The 18,737-nt window shown below is 37.7% G+C and overlaps 5 protein-coding genes across 8 annotated transcripts in view; 2 read left to right on the top strand and 3 right to left on the bottom strand.

Moving 5' to 3' along the window:
• Positions 1-2,482: 2,482 nt before the first annotated feature.
• On the bottom strand, positions 2,483-6,266 carry LOC123315076 (BTB/POZ domain-containing protein KCTD12). Its single transcript, XM_044900634.1, has 3 exons — positions 5,941-6,266; positions 4,552-4,789; positions 2,483-2,973 (listed from the first exon to the last, which is right to left on the bottom strand). Exons 1-3 carry the CDS (start codon positions 6,212-6,214, stop codon positions 2,784-2,786), a joined length of 702 nt encoding a protein of 233 aa, XP_044756569.1. The 5' UTR covers positions 6,215-6,266; the 3' UTR covers positions 2,483-2,783.
• A 4,670-nt stretch (positions 6,267-10,936) lies between these two features.
• LOC123315402 (histone deacetylase complex subunit SAP18) lies at positions 10,937-11,697 on the top strand. Its single transcript, XM_044901075.1, has 2 exons — positions 10,937-11,056; positions 11,111-11,697. The coding sequence occupies exons 1-2, from the start codon at positions 10,997-10,999 to the stop codon at positions 11,513-11,515; spliced, it is 465 nt and encodes a 154-aa protein (XP_044757010.1). The 5' UTR covers positions 10,937-10,996; the 3' UTR covers positions 11,516-11,697.
• LOC123315401 (peptide deformylase, mitochondrial-like) lies at positions 11,585-12,632 on the bottom strand. Its single transcript, XM_044901074.1, has 3 exons — positions 12,143-12,632; positions 11,970-12,090; positions 11,585-11,903 (listed from the first exon to the last, which is right to left on the bottom strand). The coding sequence occupies exons 1-3, from the start codon at positions 12,530-12,532 to the stop codon at positions 11,707-11,709; spliced, it is 708 nt and encodes a 235-aa protein (XP_044757009.1). The 5' UTR covers positions 12,533-12,632; the 3' UTR covers positions 11,585-11,706.
• On the top strand, positions 12,567-14,421 carry LOC123315400 (methionine aminopeptidase 1). 3 transcript variants are annotated; one of them, XM_044901070.1, is made up of 6 exons: positions 12,567-12,707; positions 12,788-12,949; positions 13,037-13,258; positions 13,315-13,512; positions 13,590-13,910; positions 14,147-14,421. In XM_044901070.1, the coding sequence occupies exons 2-6, from the start codon at positions 12,790-12,792 to the stop codon at positions 14,377-14,379; spliced, it is 1,134 nt and encodes a 377-aa protein (XP_044757005.1). In that variant the 5' UTR covers positions 12,567-12,707; positions 12,788-12,789; the 3' UTR covers positions 14,380-14,421. The 3 variants fall into 3 exon arrangements, with proteins under 3 accessions (XP_044757005.1, XP_044757006.1, XP_044757008.1); XM_044901071.1 differs by having other exon boundaries at positions 12,576-12,707; positions 12,774-12,949; XM_044901073.1 differs by lacking the exon at positions 12,567-12,707 and having other exon boundaries at positions 12,822-12,963.
• A 2,088-nt stretch (positions 14,422-16,509) lies between these two features.
• The window catches only part of LOC123315171 (acid sphingomyelinase-like phosphodiesterase 3b), a 127,310-nt gene continuing 125,082 nt past the window's right edge, over positions 16,510-18,737 (bottom strand). For both annotated transcript variants that reach the window (XM_044900766.1, XM_044900767.1), the window contains 2 exons: positions 17,686-17,867; positions 16,510-17,226 (listed from right to left, as the gene is read on the bottom strand). In XM_044900766.1, the coding sequence (XP_044756701.1) occupies positions 17,004-17,226; positions 17,686-17,867 (405 nt within the window). In that variant the 3' untranslated portion in view covers positions 16,510-17,003. The remainder of the gene's footprint in view (positions 17,227-17,685; positions 17,868-18,737) is intronic.

Raw genomic sequence — 18,737 nt, 5'->3', positions numbered from 1 at the left:
CAAAGTGATTAATGAATGGCCTTTATCAGACCCTGTACTTTATCGATTAGGCCACTAATAATACCGGAAGCAATTGCCGTGGAACGGAGCGTCGATGCCAATCCTTTAATTCATCGTTTTATTATGTGCCTTCCATCATCAATCATTCAGCAGAAGATTCCAAAGGTTATTCAAGATTATAACGGATGAGTTGAATACCTCGCCAAGTTCTCACATCGAATTTTCGACTGTCATGATTGACTCATCGAACTTGGCCCAAATTCGAACTTTTATTTTGGTGGATGTATATCTTCACCTGCCCAAAAATTCTATTATGATGTCGGAACCACTTAGTTCAGATGCTGTAATACATACTGAGAGTTTTCTGTCGAATTATTGAATGCCCAACATCAATATCTATACACGTAGATGTACGCGCTATAGATATATTTTATTCGGAGAATGGACCGGCGTATTCGCCATTTTGTATCATGGTCGATATTTCGCTGGAAGTAAACGACATTTTACGATCAATATTTAATCGATAAATTTGACGAAGGGAAATGAAAGTTGGAAAAAAAAGTCTTCAAATACCCATGAATTAAGAGATAAATTTCAAGAAATCATCCATTTAAAAGAATTCAACCATTCACAAATAATAGATCGAGTTTGATTGAAAATTGAGCTGATGAAATGAATTCGCTGAAATCTTTTTAGTGAAGGGCTCGACAAACTCATCAGAGGCCTTCGCGTGACCAATAGCACTAGGAAATTCCACTGCAACAAACTGCAGAGGTGGTTGGAGGGAGATAAAAATGATTTAATACACCTTTCATCATGATTAATTCTGCATTGAGAAGTCCGACACGCCAGTCCGAAGGGTATTCGTCATTTCGATACTGATCTTTTCAGTTTCAGAGCCCTGAAGTCAAATGAAATGCGAACTTACAATTGCTGAAACTACTCGACAACATTCACAAACATTGCGTTACAAATTGAACTGCATAGAAAGAGGAGGTATCATTCTTTTCCAGATAGAACTTGTTTTTATGAATTCATTCCAAATTCTGGAAACCATTAGTTCTAGAATAATTTTCATCTTTTCAAGGCATTCAGGACACAACATGCATGATAGAATTTATGTTGTTTTGTCGAAAACAATGAAAGCTAAGAAAAAACCTGAAATATTATCAGAAGGAGTAATGAAAATAAAATGCTGGATACAAATAACTAATATATTTTCTCTGATTCTAATACAGGTTGATCACAAAAGGAAAGTTCTAAATATATCATTTTAGACATTTGAATCTTCAATAAGGTTGACAACAACATAATGGATATACATATTATATTTCAGAAATTCAATAAAAGAATTCATTATATAAAGACATATGTGATTATATTACATATTTTGATTTTCTCTTTAAATTACTGCGTATATATTCTAAAGCATAAGACGTTTTTCACTATATACAAAGTCGCTCCAATCATTGGGCACAAATGAAGATTTGTCATCAATAGATCGATGTAGATAAGCTGTCCTCTGAGAATATCTATTAAAAATATTTTTCCATCATCTAATAACTATTTTTATAACAGCTTATTATCTTTGTAGCCTGTAGGAGGAGGGCTGTTCGGATGAAAGAAGAAGCTACAGAACAATAAATTGCCAATTTTTTCCGACAAATCGCGAATGCGATAAAAATGGAGGCACGAAGATAATTAAAGTGGAATGGCAAATTTTGAAGTCGGGAGCTCGGAGCATCAGGAACCGTGAATAGCATATTGATTTCGGGTCACGTATAGCTGAAAAATTTAATGCCTGGATTCGTGCAGCTGAAAATGCCGAAGGAATAGGAATACAAGAAGAAAAATTACGATTCAACTGGCCATTTATCATCACAACCAATCCAATCTATTCATTACTGGAAGTTCGATCGAAAACAGAAGAACGCCATGTGTAAAGTTTTCATGTTATGTCGAAGAAAAATATACTGGGATGAAGCAGCCCTACTCCGAAATCATACTATAATCTATTACTGAAGATATACTTCACAGTTTGGGGACTGAACTGAACTCGACTTGTTCGAAAAGTTTAGTTCAGTATGCCCACATAGAAGACATGAATAGCTTTGTCCATACTAGTGTTCATTTTGGTTCATGGTAGCATACGTGTTTTTTGACACAGTTCTCGTAATATTATCCACAAAAACATCAAATTACAGTACAATGAAACATAAAGGGAAATGAATGATTCCATACAAATTCGAATCTTTCTTCAGGAAGGTACGTTCAAGGGAATGTTTCTTCTGTAAAATGAACTTTGACTAATGTGGAGTTAGCTAGCTTAACAGATATACGTTTATGTTAAGGGTGAACACCATACTATCAATTATTGTACATAAAACGATATTTTTTTGCTTTTCAGAAGACTCTAAAACGTTTGGTCATTTGTACCAAATCAGACATGATTATTTGACTACCTGAAATGATTCACCTTTATCATCATTATCTAAGGGATGAATCAGGAGTAAAAGTTTGTCAACGATACCTATCCAAATTATAGAGGAAAAACCTCTTTGACGGAAAAGGAAAGGAAAGTTTTGCATTTATAAATGAGACTTATAGGAAATGGTAAAGGAGCAGTTCTTTGCTAAGGTTCTTTTCGAACATTTCATCAACTAATTTAAAGTTACTCCTACAAATTTCACAATCGTTTTTCTCCCCGAAATATCAATATTTTTCCAATATCTCGACGAATACCCACTGAGACAAAATTCGACTGCTTCTGGATAACAGAAGGCTCACTCTCTGACGAAAACGAACTCATTGTAATGGTTCCAACGGTTCTCTTCCACATCTGTGCCAGGCTTGAGATCCCCCACGCCAGCTGTACCGGAAGCGCAACTGCCCACCATCTTGAAACCCTGATCGTAAAGCATGTCGAAGGCCTGCTCCAGGAAGAAGTGCTTCAGGAAGAACCTGCTGGTATATCTGAAAAAAAGAAGAAATCTTCGTTCTATGATCAGGATGAATGTGATCTATTCATTTAAGAGTTGGTCTTTCAGAATATGTATCACATTTAGATCTGCGATAATTTTCCTGGAAGGAAAACTACTCTAAAGTTGACTTTGGAAAAGATCCTAAAAAGATGGGGTCTTCCTCAAGACCGAACGGTTCTGTCGAAATGGATGAACCAATTTGTGGTTTGGGAATCATTTTATGGCAAGGAAAAATCCAGTATATCGCGAAGTATTATCGAGAATTTCTTGGTGAACGTCAATCGCAGTTTTTCCTCCGAAATTGGATTATACGTACGGAAAAGCCACGATCCATCTAGTTCGTGACAGGTTCAATTTAGTTTTTGACGTCAGATGTCATCCATTTGTCTGGAAATCAGTGCTACCACTAGGCGAACGACAGGGCTGAGAGAATCGGCAGGAATTACTATCCGAAGGATAACCCGATCTGTCTGGTGTCGATTTCGAGGAATTGATCCTTACAAAACACCTTTTCTACCCGAAAGGTGATGTATTTACTTCAAGGATCCGAAAGAAATGCGAGATGCGTTATATTATCCTCACGATTCACATCTGCGATGAGATCGTGATTGACTCCGAGAGAGGAGTATGTGCATCTTTGTCCTATTCGCTTCCTTTGAAGTCTGAAGCGGAGAGTTGTAAAGGGGCCAAATATCTGTACCATTTGGACGGATAATGAAACTAAAATTACATTTTCCTGGCTGAAAGGATCCGTCATTGCGAATTTGCTGAAACAATGGGAGAACTTGCGGAGTTTCGGATGGAGGTTGTTACTGTTTTGCCAGTTAGACTCTTGGGATCAACAACGAAGCCCTTTTTGCCACCTTAGTTGGGCGCTATCATGATTTTCCTACGAATTAGGACTCTGAATACTACGTAGACTACGAGATTCGAAATTAGTTTTGTCTTTTGGAGAGTTGTGCTTTCAGAGCTCTTCCAGAGGATTTCCAGCAGAAAATCAGATTGATTTTCCTTGAAGATAGCCTTCTTTTATATTCGTTTTTTCAAATTCTTCTTCTACATATGCACAACGGTCTACATAACTTTCATGAAGGTATTAAATTTGTGCTAATCTGAGGATAATCTCAAGAGTTCTTTAAGTCGTCGTTTCTCCATACCTATATATTATCCATTTAAATAAAATACAATATTTGAAGACGCTGACGATTTTTTCCCCAATATATCGCTCGTCAAGTGTGAATAATATGTTACTGTCAAAATTACAAGTAAACATCTAGTTGAATAGTTGGAAACGGCATCAAACAAACAGTAATTTCCCCCAATTCGTTACTCGAAATGAACAAGGATTAGTCACAATCAGCAGGGGTGGCCCTTTATCCAAGATAATCAATCACTGCTAGATTAGAGAACATTTATCTTCACTCGGATGAATCGCCAGGCAGTTCTGCCACCTGCTGCCTCGAAAAAAACTAACACAAATACTAGATAACGAATGGCTTCAACTGATCTGAATTTATATGGCGTAAAAAATTATATCGAAGGGTGAAATATGGCGAGAAGTGACATTTACCTTTCCGATATTCCATGATCTGGATCCCTGCTCTCGTTCAGACTTTCTCCAAACACCTCCCTGCACAAAGAAACCCTGCCAGATACCAAAATGCGACTGAGTTTTCGAAATTTCGCATCTGTCATGCCATCTTTGCCGAACTGGAAGCTCCCGCGGTATCCCACAGTGATGACTCCTGGGGGTTTGCTGCGGGACTCGCTGAGGATGGCTTCCACGAGACCTGGCAGGCAGTATTTCTCTGGAAGCCATAAAAGAATCTTGAATGTAGAAAATTTAAGAAGAAATTGCCTACAGCCAAATTTAACTACCCTCTACCCTCTACTGCAACAAGTTTATCGTTCGTCAACCCTCGACAAGCGAAAAAAAACTTCTAAATAAGTCAGATCGACTACCCCCAAAACAGCGCGACAAGGTAGCTCAATTTGCATAAATTAGGGAATAATTACTTCGCTCTGCTCCCGAAATATGGAATTGTTCAGACTTTTAATAAGTTACCGTACAAATTTAATGCTAGGCGTTCAGAACTTTTTTAATTATGGGAACCTCATCAGGAGTATCCAGCGGAGAGTTGAGTGTGCTCGTTCTCAACGTCGAGGAAAACGAATTGATGATGCGCTTTCTCGTTATGGGATTTGTTTTTTCGAAATTGCGTTTTACGCTCATCCGCACATCGATTCGATGAAATTGCCCATGAAAATATCGTTTCGGATGGGAAATTCGCGTCGCTAGCTCAGAATTGTATGAATATCTCTGTTAGTTTGGTGGATAAATGGAATTTTCGATTCAAATGGATGTTTTGTACGACAATTAAAGCATGTACCGTTCAAGAGTACAAAGTGGACAAGAATTCTGCACAAAGTAGTAAATTCAGGTCCACGGTTTAGATGCACATAACTTCTTTTAGCTTGTGAGTAAAGAAATTCGTATTTACGTGGTAGAAAACCACCATTGATGATGTGAAATGAGCGTTTTAATTTTGACTGCAGAAGTTATGTTCTAAATTTTTCTTATAGCCCATCTTCTCGTTGATTTTTTGTGGAAGAGGTGTTTAATTACTTCGGAACTTCAAAATCATTAAGCACTTTTTGCATCAACCCTATTCACCCAAAATTTTGCCGAATTATTCAATCATTTTGAATCATACAGGTACTAAGTCTGATTTGCATGAATGCAACACCTCCATAAGAAGTTATTCCCCAATATTTCAAGCAACTCGTTATCCACCAGTTGATAACATCTGCTAATCTGGTGATTTTTCGAATAAAACTGAGAAATCAAGTTGAATTCATCAGAAATATGTTCGGGCAGTCTCAACATCTTCCACAAAGTTAGCAATATCCCCCCAGCAATAAGCCTAATGAAAAAACTCGACAAAGCAGAAGGACCCACCTGCCTCCTTCTTCAACCTCTCTCTCTCCCTGAAACAATCCGGCAGCACGACGTCCCCGTCCCTCAAATAATCCAACACGTACCGGAACAGCACCCCGTCCCTGTCCAGAAAATACCTCCCCTTGGCGTCCAGGCTGATCTGTTGTCTGCCTGTGAAGATGGCGGCCAGCTGAGAGTCCGGCACGTTTCTGAGGGTGGCCAGGCTGGTGGTGTAACACACGCCGCCCACGTTGAGTTCGATAACCGAGGGGTAGTCACCCTCGACCTGCGACATCTTCGGGAGCCTGCGTAGGCTAGACTGAGCTGGGGACCGAGCGCTCTCTGTGCCGCTTTCGAAGCTTACGGGAGCGGAAGCATCCCCTCCTTCCGGATGCCAGAGGCGGAACGGAAGGGAAATATTCCGGGTTTTCCGGATTCACGAGATGGTCAGCAGATCTATCTACAAGATAGATCAGAAAATTTGGCTATGGCCCAGAGAAGCTAGCCAAATTTGACGATTTTCGAACAACAGACTTTGGATCTACTAATGGAGTATCTAATGAAGTACCTCGGGCATGGAGCTCAAGGAAATAACGAAGAATTTAACACATATCAGTGATTTCAAGGAAATTCTTGAGTTAACCTCATTCAAACCCCCCAGCAAGACCCTTACATGCAATGCCAACTATATATGATTTCGAAACACCCTTTGAAACGGTCATTAGACGAAGAATCATCTATATGGTATGAAGGAGAGTTATTTGGACAGAAATTAAGGATCTTTATGCATCTAGAACATCATACCGACAAGGACACTATCACTAAGAGCTCTAGATTCGCACAGCTACAGTCCTCTGTTGCCTTAATACCACTAAGCCACAGGCCAGAAGAAATATGGTGACCCTACTTAAAGTAATTGAAATAAATACTAAATATAAAGACCAGCTCCTCCGCCATTTTGCAACAAACCACTGGGATTCTGGTATATCATCTAAAACAGCTATTCTTCATCTGATTAATGGAGGATTTATGGTCTCAGATCCACTTCGATAGAATTCCTAATTTTTCTAATGCCACCCTGCCTTCGACCCGTTGCGCGGAGACGCGAGGACCCTTGGAGTACCACTTTTATGACGAAACTCGCGGACTTTCTTTCTTCAAATTGCCAATTAAATTTCGAATTAGGCAGAACGAGGGATGCGTTTGTAATTGTTTCGCCTCGTCGTCGTTAGCTTCGAAAACGTAAATAACGGATTTTGCAAAGCGGAAAAATAATGAATCTGGCTATCTGGGCGTTAAACTAGCGGGCGTCTTTTGCGAATAGTCGGGCGTTAATTGAGACGAGGGTTGAAAAAATGGAGTTAATCGGCGGGAAAAAGGAGGTTGTCGGAAATTGAGCGAGAATTGCGGAGAGATTTACATGCGGAATGGTGGTTTCAAGGAAGTCGGATTCGGAGAAGATGTTGAGCTTGATTTTTCCGCTCCAAATGAATTTTAGAGCTTTTCATCTTTCCCTGATGATAAGAATTGAGGGAATTCTAATCTTTCCTTGATGAACTTTCTGTTCGGAGAAATGGAAAATGTTCACTCTTGAGATGGATATTACCTATTTATGTGCGGTGGTGCAAAATGGCGAATGCGCAACAACAAATGTTTGTAGCAGCATTGTAAGAGCTTCTAAAATTCGATTCCATATACAAGAACAATGAATTAATTATCAAATAGTATGAAGGTTGAGATTGAGTATTTACTATTCAACTTTGAATACCTTATTCATAGTGAGAAATGTTCGTATCAAAAATTTTTGAGCCATAATAACGTATCTATCTATTTTTCGGAAGTAATTTCCATGGAAATTCGGTTGTAGAGTACGTAAAACGGATAAACACGAGGACCTTGATAGAAAATTGCGTAGCTTTCATCTTTGAGATGTAGAAATATCTCAGTATTGCACTATCTAGTTCGTTTGTTCAACTATAGTATTTCCAGCGATACCATACTGCTCAAATTAATCTTATCTAAGGAATAACGTATCCGAAAGAATCAAGATTTTTCAGAATATAAGATGTAGGAAGTTCCACAATAAAGAATTAGACTTCCCAAAGTAATTTTTCTTTCCTCCAACACTCTAAGCTTATCGAATTCAACCCTGCCTCCTTCCAAGTGTGTTTCTTCTTCTTATCAGCGAGCACCTGTCTTAATCGATTTAACGTGTTGATTTCGGAAGTTCGCCACGTTCAGGTCGTTTCGTTGAAGCAGTAAAAATTGCGAAGCCCTTGTTGTTCCCAGAGGACTTGTCTCCGGCAACTTGATCTATGCTTTCATTTCATAAACTTCAACTCGTTTTACGTCCACGGTTTTTTTTTTTTTGGCCTTTTCCCATGTGTAATCCCCTCATACGTGATGTTGTTGACCCCTCGGCGCTTAACTTTCGTTTTTGCGGAATTATTGCTGGGGTTTTGGATAAACCAAGAATAAATTTGAAATAGGGCCGGCAAAAAGATCGAAAGATCGAACAGGCATTTCGGTCTGGGGAACTATTTCATTGGTTTTTACTCGCAAGGTTGACACACACTATTATATCATTATATACCCAGATTATTTTTTTATGTGAGTGGTTTTCCACTTAGGGTAGGAATGTTTGTGAGATATTAACAAGGTACATTCAGGATTTGGAAAAATCACAAAATGGGGTGAAATCCAAAACCTGTAACACCTCCGGATTACCATAAATATTCCCAGACTACCAGACTTTTCTTTCAAGGAGCACCACTTGAGAACTTTCCGGCCTTTTAATTCCCACTGCGATTCGTAGAACGTGCAAGGTCTTCAAATAAAAGGTTCAGTAAACCCTCTTTCAGTCAAAGACACCAAAAGACTCAATTTGAATTGGAAACTTCCAGGCTCCGGGCACTACAGTTATTGATTGTTCGAGTCACGCTTCAGCAGTATGAAAAAGCGTTATCTATACCGAGGAACTCGAACGGAGAACTTAAAAAGAGGATTTATTGAAAAATGTCAATCTTTCACGGAAAATTCGGTTGGGAGGTTCAGTTACCCGTCGTGAAAATTAATTTTTCAGTGTCGTTTGATTAGTTGGCGGTCGGAGTAGGGAAGATATGATCGATTTAGGGGGAAACGTAGGCGTAGACAATTAGTGTAATAATGAGAATGTCAGAAGGCACAGCCGTTTGTCTTGAATTATGGATATGACACGAAATTATTCTCGGTGCAAAGTGTGCTCGGTTGAGCCCAGAACAAACATTAATTCTTAATTGAATTGAATAAGAGGGAAATTGTGTTGAAATGCTGAAATATGAGCGAAATGTGCCTTGTAACACTCAATATTCTCAATTATTTGAGGATAATTTGGAAGCATTTCGAAATTTCAAAAAAATTCTAGCTTTAAAACAAGGAAATTAACATTCCAATTCATGAAAAAGTAAGTGGTTGCAAAATGGCGAATGCGAAAGTTTCGATGCCCTACCAAAACTCACTGCTCGCAGCTTTAAGAAGTTTCTATAATGTTTAAAAACGTGGCAACAAACGACCCCTTAGAGGAAAAACGTACGCCCCTCGAATTTCCAAAGGGATCCTCTCGAACATACCCCAAAACACCATACCCTAGTTGATCGATGTCTAAGAACCCCCAACATCCATCCTGACGTTCAAGCCGGAATCTACGATAAAATCCATCATTTTTCAGGCATAATGTTCAATTTTCCTCTGCACCCTGTCATAAATCTTTCTAAACTCTTTTGAAATTCCATCCGTGTGCGTCATATCACGTTGGGGCTGAAATTTCAGCTGACCGAGAGGAGAACTAAGTGAAAAACTGGAAAAACATCCCTCAACCATAGAATCGGTTTACAAAGCTTTCCGTTTGTTCGGACTGAATTTCGAATTGCTATTTTTATCCCTTTGTGGTGGGTGGAATGGAGTGAACGGTTGGGTAGGACGTAGAATGAAGACAATGAGGCTTTGTTGGCATGGGTTGGCTAACCTGAAACGTATCCGCGGCATTTTACGACTGAATTAACAATTTTCCCACCGCTGAATAATTGATGGATTCATGCACGGCTATGCGCGCTAAATTTCCGTATTTGTATTTCAAGCGAGAATGTTTGCAGACTCAGCAAGGCCGCTGTTACAAATTACAGCTCTTTTTTATCCATGGAATCAAACTATGGACACGCAAAATGGAATTTAAAACTTATATGGGGGGATTCTTCGACCTGCACATTCATTTCGAAAGTAGATTTTTTATATAGGAGTATTGAAAGAGATTTATCTTAGAATTTTCCCATTTTGTGAGTCTTTTCTTCTTAGGACGAGAAAAAGCTATATCTTTAGCGATCAATTAAGCAATCAGTAGAAGCAATTCATTCATAGTATATTTTACTTTGAATTACTATAAAAACATTCGGTATCTAGATATTAGGGTATTGACCACTAGCCAGAAGGCGCTTCTTTTTCAAGGCAGTAAATGAAAAAGCTTTCCCCTCACTTCTTGATTATTCAAATTCTCATAATGTGGAAATTCCGAAGTTTTGATAGGATTTCCTCTCTTTTTTATGTCGAGAATGAATAATGCTTTGACCAGAGTCGAACCTTATCCTTGCTTGGAGCATTCAAAATTGATCAATAATAGTTTAACTTTCAAAATGGAAATTTATCACCGTGGCGCCCTCTGCAGTTCTTCAATTGAAACACTGTGTGGCTGTATTCAGGAAATCTGTTTTCAGACGCATCTGTTTCGTATTTATTTACATAGATGTAGCTATCTAGCTATATAAACTCTGTAACTTCTTTGTGAAAAAGTATATTTTCTCGACTGGAAAGAAGTAACAAGAGAAAACCTTTCTTGTGTCTAAACTGGAAATCCCAGATAACACTATAAAATGCTTGAAATTCTTCACCGAGACTAAAATAAAATGATTCTCTGTGGTAGGTTTTTCAAGTTCTGTGGTCTCCTTCTTAACTTACTTAACCTTAATCACAGATTAATGTAAACAACAAAACAACTCTTATCTTCAAATTGTATAATTGAAAACGAAATAATCCTAAATATATCAGAATGGCTGGTGTAGACATAGTTATAGAAGAGAAAAAAGATGACGGCGTAGACCGTCAAAGGGTAAAATATATGAACTGCATCATGATAAAAAAATTTGATCTCGTTCAATTGTAGGTTTGCCCCTTTCTACTGCGGGTTTTCGTTTCAAATAACGGTCACCATTCAAAGCTGTCTGATTTCAATAAAGGTAACACCCCACAGAACGAATTACAAATTTACACATGGAAAGATGCCACTCTTCACGAGTTAACTCAATTAGTGAAGGAAGTCAACCCTGAAGCCAGAAGGAAGGGCACTAAATTCAGTTTTGCTTATGTGTACCCAGATGTTAGAGCACCCCTCTACCGGTTGAGGGAGATTGGTATGACAACCACAGGCGTTAAAGGACCTGATGATTTGAAAACCTTGAATCAAGTTAGATTCAATATTGGGGACTATATGGATATTGCTATCACTCCACCAGACTCTTGGAATTCAGGCAGAAAAGGAGGATTCAATAATAGGGCACGACCATACTAGTTTCCCAAAGTTACCTAAAGGGACTAGGAGTGAATACTGTTTGATTTTCGATGATAAGGAAACATGATGTTAAGTACACTAATTTTTATTTAACAACTTCACGATGTGGGACATGAAATCGCCAATTTTTTATTGTATTCAGGAACATTGGATATTGAATAATAAATTATTTCTCTACTGTCTTCAATATTTTATTTATAGGGTCCGTATGGTAGTTCAACTTTTCCACATCTTTCATTAACTATTTGCCAATTGGGGCAACACAATGTTTTTTTATTCATAATATCTGTGTAAAGTTTGCCATCAAGATGATCCATTTCATGCTGTATAATTCTCGCTGTGAATCCTTTGGCATTCATAGATATGTTTTCACCAAATTCATCAAGACCTAGAAAGGAATACCATTGGAAAAGTATTAATGGAATAGAAGTAGATCAATTATTCAACAACTAACCTGTCAGTTCTAAAGAAAGATATCTTGGAACATCAGCCTGAAATCCCTTTATACTTTCGCAAGATTCTTCCAAAACTACCGTCTTATAATCAGATATTTTCATTTCGGGATTGATAACTACCTAGAAGAATTAAATGAAAATTCACTGATATTTTAGAAGAATCATCACTAACCAGAGGCTCGATAGCTTGGATATTTTTGATAGCTATTTCCTTTTCCGTGAAATCAGTCTTCAGAGCTTTCTGAGTCAATCCAATGGTGAAAATTCTTAATGGTACACCTATTTGTGGAGCTGATAGTCCATGGCAATCATATTTCCTACAGACATGTTTCAAGTAGGCGATTAATTTCTGTATTTCTTCTGTTTCAATAGCTTCTGGAGTCACCGGTTTCGATATCAATCTCAAGCAAGGATCTCCTATTTGTGTAATATGCTTATAAGGTGGTGTTGGAGGCTTCGGTTTCACTAGGCTGGAGTACCAAGTCAATACATTTTTGTATGAAAAATGTCTAACTTGAGAGTTTGGTTGATTCAAGAGAGTTAAAATTGTTTTGAGTTTCATTACTCTATATCAAGTTACAGATAAAATTCAACTCTTTGACTAAATAATGAAAAGCCAATTTCAAATTTGCTACACATATTTTTAGGTTAAAAACAAAATATCCCTGCTAAAATCTGTGTGACTTCAGAGAACTGTCAAGTTTTTATAAATACATTTATTGACTGTATTAAAATCAGTAAGTATTTGATGTAGAATAATCAACTCATTTAATTCATCTTAGGAAATAGGAACTTTTCAATAGATTATACTTTTCAGGAATGTCGACCCAAGGAGTATGTGAATCCCCCAATTGTTCCAAGCCTGCAAAGTTACAATGCCCAACGTGCATCAAACTAGGGATTCCTGGATCATTTTTTTGCTCCCAAGAATGTTTCAAGGAAAACTGGAAGGGTCACAAAATCATCCACTCATTAGCTAGTAAGTAGGGTTAGGTAGGTACCTAAAAATATATTATGTAAAGGAAGTTTGAAATGCTAGTGCCTCATGTTGAATTGTATTTACTAGAGGGAGAAGGCGGCAATGAAAACGACGAAAAAATATACAATCCATGGCCATACTTCCAATTCACTGGCAAGTTGAGACCATTTCCTCAGTCTTCAAAAAGAACGGTGCCTTCTTCCATAATGAGGCCGGATTATGCCGATCATCCACAAGGTTATCCTGTAAGCGAACAAGCTGTTAAAGGCACCAGTCAGATAAAGGTCCTGGATGATGAAGAAATAGAAGGTATATATATCCTAGTTATTTTGGATTCTATCTTCCATTTCACTTTGAAATCTTAGGTATGAAGGTCGCCTGTAAATTGGGTAGAGAAGTTTTGGATGAAGCTGCAAGAGTTTGTGATGTCGGGGTTACTACAGATGAAATAGATCGCGTTGTTCATGAAGCCTGCATCGAGAGGGATTGTTATCCCTCGCCTTTGAACTACTACGAATTTCCAAAATCATGCTGCACATCTGTGAATGAAGTTATCTGTCATGGTAGGTCTTTCTTACTCAATTTGTATTTTAAGGTCTGGTAATTTTTCATGATATATCTGAGAATACGCGAATTTCAGGAATTCCGGATACGAGGCCTCTTGAAGATGGAGACCTTTGTAATGTCGATATTACTGTTTATCATAGAGGTTTCCATGGTGATTTGAATGAAACTTTCTTTGTTGGTAATGTGAGTGAGAAGCACAAGAATCTCGTTAAAGTAACATACGAGTGTCTCGATAAAGCCATTAAATTCGTTAAACCAGGTGAGAAATATAGAGATATTGGAAACATCATACAGAAACATGCCCAGGTCAATGGTTATTCTGTCGTAAAGAGTTATTGCGGACATGGGATCCATAGATTATTCCATACTGCACCCAATGTTCCTCATTATGCAAGTAAGTTAAATGGTTGAATGAAAATTTTTATCATTGTTGTAGGGCGTTAACTAATTGTCAAAATTGTTGGTTGCCATTGGTTACAGTAAGACGGATAAAGCGTTTCCTAGAAACAGGTTGCTTGTCCTATGGTAACCAATGGCAACTGCCAATTTTGACAAGTTGTCAGAGTTCTTCTTGTAGAAACTCTATGTTCATCGATAGTGAGTTATGTATGATGAAATTTTTCTTCACAGAGAACAAAGCCATCGGTATAATGAAACCTGGCCATTCTTTCACCATTGAGCCTATGATTTCTGAAGGTACCTGGAAAGATGTCAGCTGGCCAGACCAATGGACAGCTGTAACAGCAGACGGTTTATGGTCGGCCCAATTCGAACAAACCTTACTAGTTACTGATACAGGTTGTGAAATAATGACTCGAAGAAGAAGCAACAACGGTCTACCTCATTTCATGGATAAAATGTGAAAATGTTTTCGAAAATGGCGTCGAATAAAATTTGTTGAACAACCATTTTTTTATTTTGCAATGGGAAATTCTCCTCGATTTGGGTTATCCCAAATCGAGGAGAATTTCCTATCAATGTTTTGAACAGTGGAATAGTTGAATTTTTCAAATTCTCTGCAGAAATTTTCCTAATTCATATTTTAAATTGCATAGAATGGTAATGACAGAGATAATTGATTCCCGAATGAGATGAAACGACTCTGGGCACTTACAACTGTCAAAAAATAAGGTTATGTCTTGTTTAGAACTGTCAGAAAAATGAGGTTGTCTTGTTTACAACTGTCAAAAAAAAGAGGTTATGTCTTGTTTAGAACTGTCAAAAAAATGAGGTTATGTCTTGTTTAGAACTGTCAAAAAAATGAGGTTATGTCTTTTCTCATTTATCTAAATTCTAAAAATTCGAAATTTATGTTTCTCTCTCTCTCTATTTGAAAGTGAAAAATTTTGAAGATATTTGTTGAATTGCCCTTTGTCTCCATAATCAGTATTAATTATTATAGGTAAAAACAAAGCCAATACAAGAGTAGAAATCAAAAATAATTTATTTATTCAACAGTTATTACATGAAAACAGTTATTTCACATAGGTATGGAATTTCCGCTATATGGATATATCAATCTGTAATAATTTCCAACGAAAGTTAATTAGCTATCTAACAATCAAACAATTTTTATGAAAATTCAAGAATCATTTCGAATATTCATAATTAAAGGAAAAGATAATCTACTGTAACTTCCAAAGACTATATGTACGAAATGTCTTGAATTCTCTTTGGAAAATATTTGAACGAAACTTGAATTTCCTCGTAATATAAAGTATCGAAGTATAATTTTTATCATTAGGCACACCTAAACATGTAAGAGGTTGTCGTTTTGTATAGGTAGACAATAAAGTGTGTAGGGTTCTCGAGTATATTTCACGTTATATGAAACAGATAAAATTTGGTCATTTAAATTCTTACCCAACTTTAATCCTAAATTGATTCATCATTCAATTTTTAGGGACACTCATATCAGAATAATATGTACAATATCCGTTGACTATTTTTGTTCAGCTGTTTATGTACAATACGCCAAATAATATATAAAAATATTAAAGATGTACATATATCACACTGTATTTCGAAGCTACAAATATTTCGTTCATTCACTACTATCCGTTTGGCAGGATCGTAGTAGTATCAATATATACAAGGGTAAAAAATTTGCGAACAAAAAGCTCTGAACCATATATTTTCAGATAGACGTTGTATATGTTTTACTTTCAAAGTACCAGGAATTTTTTAATCAAAAAAGAATTATTTCCTCATTCACAATATAACGAAGCCTTGAAGTCGAAGAAAATAATCAAGTTGAGCATATGTCGTCAATTTTTTTTTTCAAAAAGTATCTTCAATAATAAAACCGAATGTTTGAGCTATAACATATTAATATGATGCCAAAAATATTAACTAAAATTTACATATTATCTAACAAACTACGACGGAATAAACTTCATATAATATTATCTATATCTTATTTCGTATATTTGAAAATTTGAAATAAAAACAACAACCTTCGTATTACTTCTGCGCCATCGCAAACTATTTTAACGGATATAAAAGCGTAATTAAAAATTTATTTACAGAATTTAGATATCGTTGACACATCTTATTTTTTATATAATACATCATAAGCTATAGTCATATAAAAATATTCAACATATAATGCTATATTACTGCGATTCCAACACTTTTTTCATCGATCCTTTTTGTCAAGATGTACTGAAAACAAAAGAGTTTTGAAAATAAAGCCTCTTTTGGAAAAATTAACAACTGAGAGAGCAGAAAGACATACAGGGTGTATTCAAAGGCGAGGCATTTTTTAACAGAAGGTAGAACGGGTGGAAATAAAGCGTTTCACCAAAACACTCAAATTGACGCCATCTTGAATATTTTATATAGGCAATTTTTAGTGAAATGACTTATTTTAATGACTTTTACCTTCAGTCAAAAAAGCCTCATCCTTGAAAACACCCTGTATACATAATCCAGAAAATGAACAAAGCAAACTCTAAAAAGAAAAAAATGTAAATACATAAGTTAAATACACCTTGGTTGCATAAGGAGAGTTTCCGACATTTAAAAAAAATTTCGATATAATTCGCGTTCAGAAAATTATTATATATTGTTTCCTTGCTTACGTCCGAATGAGTTTTTTTGGCTACCTAAAAGGAAATATCGAGATCAGAAGCAACACAAAAATAATTGTGTAATTCGGAACATATTTTTTACATGCCAGAAACTTTCCTTCCTCCTTATGTTTCTAGATATAATAAGGCAACAATCTCAGAAGTGTTTCAGGAAATATGAAGATGATTTCGAAATTTCAACAACCATTTTTCACAACTACTAAGTACAGCTCTCAACCTCAAGCTACCGCCTCGCCAATCTCGGCTCGTATTCTTCAAGATTACATGAAAAACAACGAAACAAATAGCAATCCTTCATCAGACTAACGAACTTCCAACAGCGCCATCTTTACCATCTGTCACACACGTACGAACCAGTTGAACACGTCAAGCTCGAAACAGGTTCCCGCTTAACCTTATCGCACTTTGAAAATCACGAAGAGTGAGAGTAACGAGAAGCAGTTCAGTGGCGTGCTCGTCAACGAGTAAGAAGACACCACGCTCGCCGCCGTCTTCAGACATTGCTCGTGCTCGTGGTAGTCGACTCGCGTGATTGCGCAGTAATGCGTGTGCGCGCAGGTAGCATCGCAGGTGCTGTGCTGGTTGTTGTGGAATCTCACCGAATTGGCTCTGTAGTATCTGAAAGAAAAGTTATGTCAGTGAATAGAGTTTACTGCATCGTGATGACGCCACCCCCATTTCGTTTGACTTGAGACCCCATTCTCCGTTAGGAATATTCAACGCTACACTGTACTGACGAGGGACAGTGATTTCGAAATCGGTCCGCAGTTGCGTATGGATGTTTCAAGTTCTCTGGGATTTCCTGCGCTCTTTCATGACTAGCTCTTTCTTAGTAAATCTGCCTAGGGTTCTACGTTTCGGAAATCTTACATCTCATCAGATTCCACGAATGCTACCACACGTTATGTGGATACAATTCAATTATTCTCTCAGACATCCCATCAGCTTGGGGGAGACCGTAACTGCAATAATTCTTAGTTTCGCAGACTGTTTGGTCCGTATAAGCAGACGAGACAGACGAATGACATATACGCGACGTGGATTTATGCGAAGGCGTGAGCCCGTGATTTAACTCACCTATTAAAGGTGGGATTATCGCCAGAGGCGTTGGACAGCTTCTCCGCTAAATTATGGAGGGCCAAAGGTGTGATGTTGTTTATCATGTAGTGCGTCGAGAAGTTATACTCTACAGCCCATTCGGCGTGATTGTGCTCCTTGGCAGCGCTGAGGTCCAGGTAATATTGGGTGTAGTCCAAGATCTGGAAAAGAGGATCACTCATTATTTTACGAGTGCACATTTCGAAGAGGCAATTCTTCTAATAATAAATCTGAGAACTACCTGAGTGTACATTTCGAAAGGATTTTCTCCCAGAAAAATAATCGTAGATGTAAATGTTATATCTATTCTGAAAGAGCAACTCTTCTAGTAAAAAATGTGAGAACTACAGCGATCTCGAAGCAACCGTTCGGTCTTGACGAAAAACATGGGTTGAAAAGCGAGGGTTGAAAAGCATGGGTTGAAAAGCGTGGGTTGAAAAGCATGGGTTGAAAAGCGTGGGTTGAAAAGCATGGGTTGAAAAGCGAGGGTTGAAAGCATGGGTTGAAAAGCGTGGGTTGAAAAGCATGGGTTGAAAAGCGTGGGTTGAAAAGCATGGGTTGAGAAGCGTGGGTTGAAAAGCATGGGTTGAAAAGCGTGGGTTGAAAAGCATGGGTTGAAAAGCGAGGGTTGAAAGCATGGGTTGAAAAGCGTGGGTTGAAAAGCATGGGTTGAAAAGCGTGGGTTGAAAAGCATGGGTTGAAAAGCGAGGGTTGAAAAGCATGGGTTGAGAAGCGTGGGTTGAAAAGCATGGGTTGAAAAGCGTGGGTTGAAAAGCATGGGTTGAGAAGCGTGGGTTGAAAAGCATGGGTTGAAAAGCGTGGGTTGAAAAGCATGGGTTGAAAAGCATGGGTTGAAAAGCATGGGTTGAAAAGCGTGGGTTGAAAGCATGGGTTGAAAAGCGTGGGTTGAAAAGCATGGGTTGAAAAGCGTGGGTTGAAAAGCATGGGTTGAGAAGCGTGGGTTGAAAAGCATGGGTTGAAAAGCGTGGGTTGAAAAGCATGGGTTGAAAAGCGAGGGTTGAAAGCATGGG

This window comes from Coccinella septempunctata, chromosome 6 (assembly GCF_907165205.1).
Source record: "Coccinella septempunctata chromosome 6, icCocSept1.1, whole genome shotgun sequence".
Classification (NCBI taxonomy): domain Eukaryota; kingdom Metazoa; phylum Arthropoda; class Insecta; order Coleoptera; family Coccinellidae; genus Coccinella; species Coccinella septempunctata.
This window is presented reverse-complemented; position numbering and strand designations above follow the sequence as displayed.